The sequence below is a fragment of the Microtus ochrogaster genome, linkage group LG5 (genome assembly GCF_000317375.1).
Source record: "Microtus ochrogaster isolate Prairie Vole_2 linkage group LG5, MicOch1.0, whole genome shotgun sequence".
In the NCBI taxonomy this organism is placed as follows: Eukaryota; Metazoa; Chordata; class Mammalia; order Rodentia; family Cricetidae; genus Microtus; species Microtus ochrogaster.
This window is the reverse complement of record NC_022031.1, coordinates 20,745,518-20,754,694: the sequence shown is the minus strand read 5'-3', so window position 1 is coordinate 20,754,694 and position 9,177 is coordinate 20,745,518. Positions and strand designations below refer to the sequence as shown.

Genomic DNA, 9,177 nt, shown 5'->3' with positions numbered 1-9,177 from the left:
TACTCAGAAGATCTTGTCTTTTTCTACTTCCCATGTAGATTAGATCTATGTAAGTCCCTCTTAGGGTCCTCATTGTTGTCTAAGTTCTCTAGGACTGTGGTTTGTGGGCTGGTTTTCTTTGTTTTATGTTTTAAAACTACTTATGAGTGAGTACATGTGATAACTGACTTTCTGGGTCTGGATTACCTCACTCCATCCATTTGCCTGCAAAATTCAAAATGTCATTATTTTTTTCTGCTGTATAATACTCCATTGTGTAAATGTACCACATTTCCCTTATCTATTCTTTGGTAGAGGGGCATTTAGGTTGTTTCCAGGTTCTGGCTATGACAAACAAAGCTGCTATGAACATAGTTGAGCACATGTCCTTGTGGCACAATTAAGCATTCTTTGGATATATACCCAAAAGTAGTATTACTGGGTCTTGAGGAAGGTTGTTTCCTAATTTTCTGAGATATCACCATACTGACATCCAAAGTGGCTGTACCAGCTTGCATTTCCACCAGCAATGCAGGAGTGTTTCCTTTACCCACAACCTCTCCAGCATAAGTTGTCATCTGTGTTTTTGATCTTGGCCATTCAAGACTTCAACATAAAGCCAGCCACAATGAACCTCATATAAGAGAAAGTGGGAAGTATACTCGAACACATTGGCACAGGAGACTACTTCCTAAATATAACCCTAGTAACACAGACACTGAGAGAAACAATTAATAAATGGGACCTCCTGAAACTGAAAAGCTTCTGTAAAGCAAAGAACACGGCCAACAACACAAAATGGCAGCCTACAGAATGGGAAAAGATCTTCACCAACCCCACATCAAGCAGAGGTCTGATATCCAAAATATACAAAGAACTCAAGAAATTGGTCATCAAAAGAACAAAAAATCCAATTAAAAAAAAATGAAGTACAGACCTAAACAGAGAACTCTCAACAGAGGAATCTAAAATGGCTGAAAGAAACTCAAGGAAATGTTAAACATCCTTAGTCATCAGAGAAATGCAAATCAAAACAACTTACACCTATTTTTACTTTTCTGCACATAAAATCATTCATACATCCTCCAGGATAATTCCACCTCCATATATCATCTTCAACAAGAGTGGAAAACAAATTATAAGCACCATTTATTAGACATGTATCAAGTACTCTCTTTCTGGGGCTGAGGAGATGGAGTGGCAGTTAAGAGAATGCACAGTTCTTGCAGAGAAAGGGCCCAAGTTAGATTCCAAGCACCCATGTCAGTGGCTCCCAGCCACCTGTCATTCTAGCGCCAGGGGAACCAACACCATTAAATCGTTCATTCACAAACACATACCCACACACCACACAGAGACACACAAAAATATACATATTAAATATTTTTTTAACTTAAAAAAAAAAACCTTTATTTCCTAGCAGCTCACAGGTCCCCAAGGAATAGCTATGTTTTAGACTTTTGAGGATGTATATGGGATAGGAAGTGGTTGAGGAGCGTAGCACAAAAGAGAAATATATTGGAACACACCAGAAATATATGTATGAATGTTTTTCAATTATTTTCCATGGTGGGAAACTTCTCATTTTACAAGTAGCCACAGGTATTTCTTGGCAGTGTAGTGTTAAGTATTATGGCGATAAAAATTAAAATATACAGACCCTGATTTCAGTAAATTAATCATGAGCTAAAGCAAAGCAGAAAGAAAAATGTTTATATATCTTTATGTATACACAGGTGCACGCACATACATGCAAGCGCTCACACACACGCCTGTCATTCAAGTCATAGGGACCTGGAGGTAGAACTTGAAAAGACTTTAGTCAAAATAAGATGGGTAGATTTGGGGTGGCTTTTACTCCTGAAAACAATAAGAAATCACACAAAAAGTATATTTTTAAAAAATTATATTTTTCTAATCTTTAGACACCAAAAAAGTTATTTATGAAAGACACCATGACTATTTATCTTTTTCATTGTCAAATTATCAAATCTGATCAAAATAATCATGTATTAAGTAAATAATCAGAAGCAGGCACAGAAAAGGAATTTGTGTGGCCTTCTCACAGTGCTGTGAGCAGTGATTTAGCAATGCAATCTGTAGACAGAAATCCCTGTCACTGAATTATGCCAAGTTGCTTTGTTACCAAATGAAGACTTTCAGTCAAACATATAACATTGCTGAAATGAAGAAATATTTCCAGTATAAACTGGAGAGAACTGATAAATCAAGGATTTCACCTCCTCAAATTCATTTTCATAGCGGTGATTGTTCTTCCGAGCTGCAAGAGAAAAATTAGAGAAATAATGTTCGATTTTAAAAAAGACTGGTTGACAAGATTTTCAAAAGACTGCTTTATAATAGTTCTTCCTTAGAGCAGGACTGTTCTCTGGGGAAGAAAGCGCAAGAAGACAAGTGCCTCAGAGATGCACACAATACCAGTACAACCATGCCTCAGAGATGCACACAACACCAGTACAACCGTGCCGATGGAACTACAGTCGCTGTTGTTAGAGCAGCTCGCGCCCCCATTCAGCCTACCATTCACTACAAGGCTACATGTGCTCAGGACTTGATAGAGGCCTGGGCTGACTGTAGAGACCGGCATGGATCCATTACCAGGGAAGTAAGTAGAGCTGAGTGGACTCTATAGCACACCTACCCTGGGAGGGTGTACAAGTTAAAGGAGTGGAGAAACTAGAGTGAATGCCAGCAGAGGAAACAAGGCAGAATTATTCAACAAAGGAGGTCGGTGAGAAGTTTGTAGACGGGTGAGAACTAAGCTTTGAGAATAATGTCAGGGTCAATACAGGTCCTGATATTTTTATAAAGCATGTTGACAGATATACATCCAACAACCACTATAAGATTTAAGCTACAGCAAAGCCTGCTCTGCCCACTAAGGCTGTCCACTCCCCCCCAAAGAGGAAGATGCTCCTTTGGACCAACACTACGTATTGGATGTTTTTCACAAATTCCTCCATTCAAGTATATATCATTTCAAACACAGACCAGATAGAGTTTGTTAGATTTCTAATATGAGCAAGAAGGTAGACAAAAAGCATAGGGGGAAGCTGGGGCTAAGATGAACAGCGGGCTCATCGAGTCCTCAATGGTCACCTCAATGATGTCTGTACCCTGCATACTGCCTCTACGCTCTCACCAATATCACTCAGCATACCTACGCCCAAATTCTCCATTCAACCACAAATATAGAATGCATGAAAATCCAGGCTAGTAACTTTTCTCAGTATCCCATTGCTTACAGACAGACAATCATAAAGCCCCAGGCTGTGACAGGATATCATATAAACTCCCATTTATATCATTGTCTTGAAAAATAACAAATAATGCCCCCAAAGTTATTATAATTACATCATTGTTCTTGAAAAATCAGAATTGAAAGTATTCAAGGAGAAATAAAAACTCCACATTCTTTAAATCACTGTACAAGGATTCAGGCCACTAGATCACAGATGACTCTGTTAAATAGAGTTGCCATGATTTTTAATGACTACCTAATATCTCAATTTCAAGGCCTTCACATTATTTAATATTTTCTAATTAAATCTATAGACCTTATTTAACCGCTAAAGAATAAAAAATATACAGGAGCCAAGAAAAGGGCACATAGTTTCCCTGCAAAGCCATAATGGAGTAAAGAGATCATACACCCATACACACATTACCTTCAGAAACAAGGAAATCCGCCAAGTAAAACGCAGTCTTCACAGCATTTGGTGCGTGGGAAATACCTTCCAAGTCCTTCCACTCATATGGGGCTTTCTCAGGATGCCACTGGACAGCATATATTGGATACGTAAATCCTGGGTGGAGAACACACACCAGTAAGCACAAAGAATGGTTTGTGATGATATTCCTATACTGTTTCATATAAATGCTATATAAAACATTACAACTCACCAAAATCACAAACCCCAAAAGTTGCACATATGGTCTCATAGCCAGGGCATCTCACTGATTTGTATCCTCTTAAAACGTGAATGTGAGTTGTATTTCCAGGAAATGAGAGTGAAGTAAAACAGCTGGCCTGGGAATCCTCCCAGTTCTTTGACTGTGCATCTAATCTAGGACCACACCCATGCCAGGTATACATTTCACCGGTGAGTTCTATCTTCAGGCCTGAGTGTACACTCAGATGGTGACACACAACTCTAGGTCTGCACCTTGCCCCTCTTCATACATTTCCTAATCCCATGATGACTTAGGGAAATAAGAACAATCCATGCCATCATTTTTATATTCACCAATCTGTCTCAGCCTATGGGATGATTCGTGGCTTTAGGGAAACAATTGCTAAAATAAAATTTGATAGTTTAAAAACAGCTGTACTCTGCGTGATTGTAGGTCAATTATGTTTAGAACTCTTAGATATTTTACATACTCTTAGCTAGGTAAAATTATTTAAACTTTTAGATTAGGATGAAAACAGTTCCGTGTGGGGAGGAAGTCATATACGAGAATGGCCCCTTGCGTGCTGACTGGTTAGAACTGAGAAAATGTCATGCATCACTTCCTCACCTTTCCTGCATGCTTTAGCAGTTTCAGGTTTTCAGGACAGTATATATCTCTGAAAGTCTTCATCCACATGTGTCTTTCCTCGTTTGACTAGAAAGCAAGGTCTGGCCCTCCCCCATCCGCGCTTTAGCATGGAAACCATGATGGCTCTCAGAAAGCACTTGGAGAACACAGCCGTCCGGAGAAAGAACGCCACCCTCTCACACCCCACTCCGACTCTCCACGTGCACAGCAGCTGGAGAGAAAGTAAACACTGCGTCCAGCCTTACTGGAGTGCACCAGAAGCAAACACGGCCAGCGAGCAGCTCTAAACACACACCCCTCACATCCCTCTGCCTCTTCTCCCTCTCATGCTGCTGCACTGTCTCTGTTCTGGGAGTACTCACAGGCAAAAGCAAGGCTGAGGTTAAAAATGTCTAAATGAGGATTTATCTGATAATCAGGCACACAGAGACATATAGATGCTGACATTCAGATACAAGTAAGACTTGCTCTTTAGAAAATGGTTATTGAGAGCCCAAAGGCATTCCTCTGCAACTGTAGGAATTATAACCTGTGTCACTAATTTAGAACAAGATCAAAAGTGAGATAAAAATATGCAAGAAGTAGAGCATCAAGGGCTCCTAACTCACGGCTGTCATCCAAGTATCAGGCTGGTATGATGACATGGTCAGAAGAACCAAGGAACCCAAATCTCTAATTTCCAACTTTATACTTTAAATGCCCATTCATTCATTATCTCTCTTTTTTTCCCAAAGCCCTAGAAAAAGCAAAGACAAAACTCCAGTTCTCAGTGGGCTCTTAGTCTAAATGGAAAGACAGAGCTTGAACAAATACAAGTAAAGAGCAACATGCCCAAGGAACACAAAGAAAACACACAAAGCACCAAGACATGAAGAGGAAAATGATGAAGGCTTCTCAAAGATGAGATAGCTAGCTTGAGTTTTTCAAGGCAAGAGAGAGCTTACCAGAAGGCATCAGGGACGTGAGGAGCTTTGGGTGACATGAGAAAATGTGGGAGGAAAGAGGGGTGGGAAACACTGCTCTGTCTGCAGAGGGCAGAAATGGATGTACAAATCTCAAAGGAACACAGTCTGCAGGGAAAGCAGCAGAGAGCATGGATTACATGACCAGGTAATTTGAGGCTTGTTTCTCAGTGAGATTTCATGCCTACATGCAAGGTATGGGTAGTTAGGAGGAAGCTGGGTAGAGAGGAGAAAGTCTATACAAGATAGACTTGGGAAACAGAAATCAGCTTGAAGTTTTTAGAAGCAGACAATGAGGCAGGGAAGCCAAAGTGGACTCAAGATTTCTACTGCAAGACGTTTGGAAGGCGATGATACCAGCAGCTGGGTGGAAAGATGACAGCCTCCCTTCACCCCAAGCTGACCAACATTTCTCGGGATTTCCTGCATAGACATTTTTCCCACCTCTTGATTTAACAAATATGCTATGGTTTAGGAGTATTCCCCCAGATTTGGATGCGGGAAAGTTAATTCCTAAATCTTGTTACTGGTATACAGAAATGGAACCTGTAGGAATTAGGATTAGAACAGGTTAGACAGGTGAGGCCATTATGACATCAGTGATTCTGTAAGCAGGAAAACTGCCCTGGCATCCCTTCATGATTTGCCATGTGAAACTTGGTGATGCTCTTTATAGCTATGAAGTCCTCACCAGATGCTAACACTATGTTCCAGGACCCACTAACCTCCAGAAAAGTGGAGATTAATAAACTCTATTCCTTTTAGATTATGCAGTCTCAGAGATTCAGTCACAGTGGCAAGGCCAATCTCCAAGTAACAACCACTGCCCCACCTTACTGTGGCACCCTCCTCTCTAGGACTCTGTCCTCTCACGTTGCTCTCTCCAGCCTCACCAAATCAAAGAAGCTACATGATACAAAAGCAGAGAAAGTGTCTTCTGTCTCTGGGTCCCTTGCCTGTTTCCAGCTCCTCCAAATACCCCATCAGCCTTTTCTCACAGAGGGTCCCATTTAAGTTCACAGCCATGCAGTCATCACACATTCTGAGAGACAGAACATAAAGTCAGGAAAGTAACATCTCTTAAATACCATATTCACCACCACACACGCTAAAACAATCAAGTCTGACCAACACTTGAAAATCCCCTCTTTGGTGCAATAACTATTATAATAATTGTATGTCTCCTCTATGAAAAATATTTTCAAGTTACCATCAAGAGTTATAGATCTGCCCTGACATCATGTTTTGAAGGATCATAGAAATGAAAACTAAATTCAATAGATATCACCATCTAGGAGGAATCATGGTAGCACACAGCTCTTACCACAAAGCTCAGCAGGCTGAAACAGGAAGACTGCTACAGGCTGGAGGCCAGCCTGGGACACAGAGTTCCTGGTTAGCCTGCACTACAGAGAGAGACTGCCTCAAAAAAGCAAACAAAAATATAGTATATATTTTGTCGTGCGTTTTTTTTATTAACTCAAAGTTGTTTTCAAAGACCATGCGCAATGAGGAACACAGAGATGTGCACTGACTTAAATGACAGTGTCGTCTCCATCTGGTTCTTCATCCTCACCCTTCCTTGATCCTCACTCCTCTTCTCCATCATCACCCCAGGTCAACCTCAACTGATCTGGAATGTGGACAGGATGTTCTGTCTTTGAACTCTAAAGTCACATAACTTCACTCCCAAGAAAAGAGGTCTATAAAATTAAAGCCAGAAAATTTTAAGTCTATATGCTCTATAGTGGCACATACCTTCCATAGATGAAATGAATTCTATATTGCCATCTGTATTTGTTGTTAATATATTGAAAACCTTCTTTAACTTTTCATTTTCTGTAAAGTTCTAAAATATAAAAATAGAACAGGGGTCAATTCCGTAGTTCTCCTAAATGTGTTCTTCTCCCCAAGGAGATGCTACTGGTGGTGTAACCATGGGATACCTTCACAGAGAGGCTCCACTTGTGAAAATTTGCAGTCAGAGGCTCTAATGCTAGTGACACCAATAACTCGGCAGGAAAATTCCGGAACATTCTGCCCCGTAACGCACCTAAAATAATTTAAGCACAGAGAAATGACTGAAACACATAAACATATCAAACCTACTAAGTCACTTACCTGCAGCCGAACAGCAGCCATTATTAAGACATAATTAAGATGGGTAAATGGTAAGCCGTGCAGTTCGGGCCAAGGCCTGGCAAACATGGATACAAAGGTGATATGCTCCAGATGGAATTCCCTGTCTTAAGTTTCTAATATGAATAACTACAAATAGGCTAGCCATGAAAGAAGAGAGAATCTTAACTCTGGGTCTCAGAAACCTCTGAAAAATAAGAACAGTTTCCAAATCTATATGCTTGTGTTCCCAGAAAAGGACGTAGCGTTTCCAATGTATTTTCAAAAGTATATAGAACTTAAAAGAAGAGGACATGGAGAACAGATTAATGAAAACCAAAGGCCATAAGAGAACCTACTGCTTTGTAAACCAATTCAAACTTTTCAGGGACAGAGCTGGATAGACGACTCAGCAGTAAAGAACACTTGCTGCTCTTGCAGAGGATTCAGGCTCAATTCCTAGCATCCATGTATAGCAGCTCACAATCACTTCTAACTCCAGCTTCAGGAGATTCAACTCCTTCTTCTGGTGTATACACACACACATACACACACACGACAGACAGAGAGAGAGAGAAAGAGAGAAAATAAATCTTCTTTTAAAACGTACACATTTAAAAAAAGAAAAAAAAGAGACACCCTGCATGACTAGGAAATGCTGCTTCTACAAATCCCAGTGGTAGGTGTGGGACACAGCCTTATGAATTAATTGCTGGTCAGGGAGGAAAACGAGACTCCTACAGCAATATCAGCAGTTTCTATTCCTCTCAGTTGCCCCCAGAACTAAATAGTAAGTGGTATCCTGTTGCTGAGGATACCACACCCCTTGGATACATAAAATGAAGAAACCAAGCTGGAACTGGGATGGAAGCTTCCTCCCTGCTGGAGAGCTTGCATAGTGCCAGAAAGTGCCGTGCAAGTTGTTGAGAGAGAAAAGGCAACAATGGCTTCACCCAGCTGTGAACCCTGTAAACTACAGTGCCAACCTGAAAAGCAAGATATGCTCCTTGGTATGATAAGTGTCATGATTGCTACAGCAGTAAAGCAACTTCTCTTAGATTAGATTTAAGACTGCCTTCATTGGAGAAAATATATGCCTGGGCCTATAAAATCCAGGCATGTAAAATAATTTAAGAGAAATGACTTATACATGAAAAAATAAAATCCACTGAGTCACTGACCTTCAACTAAACAGCAGACATTATTAAGGCACAATCAGGATGAGTAAATGGTGAACAAAACACAGTGTTTCCAGAGAAGTGCCTGTGGTTGGCCCAATGCATGTATAACATGGATGCTGAGAAGATCATGGGCCCTAAAGGGAAACTCACTACTGCTGTTTAGCTAAATTGATATGATGACAAACCACAATCTAAATATTTGTGTTTATACCTATAGACAAATGCTAGCCTTAAGTTAAAGAATTTTCTCTTTGCAATGAATGTAGACTCGTGGCTCATCAAAGTGATGAGAAGAAGTGATGCTTGAATGCTCAGTCCTAAACAGGACATTCATCCCGCCTTCTCCACAGTTCAAGGGACATGGCAGCAGGAGG

The 9,177-nt window shown here is 40.5% G+C and overlaps 1 protein-coding gene across 2 annotated transcripts in view; it reads right to left on the bottom strand.

Moving 5' to 3' along the window:
- Nucleotides 1–1,872: 1,872 nt before the first annotated feature.
- Ggh (gamma-glutamyl hydrolase) overlaps nt 1,873–9,177 on the bottom strand; it is a 20,714-nt gene continuing 13,409 nt past the window's right edge. For both annotated transcript variants that reach the window (XM_005361911.3, XM_026786768.1), the window contains 4 exons: nt 7,451–7,557; nt 7,263–7,353; nt 3,669–3,806; nt 1,873–2,260 (listed from right to left, as the gene is read on the bottom strand). In XM_005361911.3, the coding sequence (XP_005361968.1) occupies nt 2,139–2,260; nt 3,669–3,806; nt 7,263–7,353; nt 7,451–7,557 (458 nt within the window). In that variant the 3' untranslated portion in view covers nt 1,873–2,138. The remainder of the gene's footprint in view (nt 2,261–3,668; nt 3,807–7,262; nt 7,354–7,450; nt 7,558–9,177) is intronic.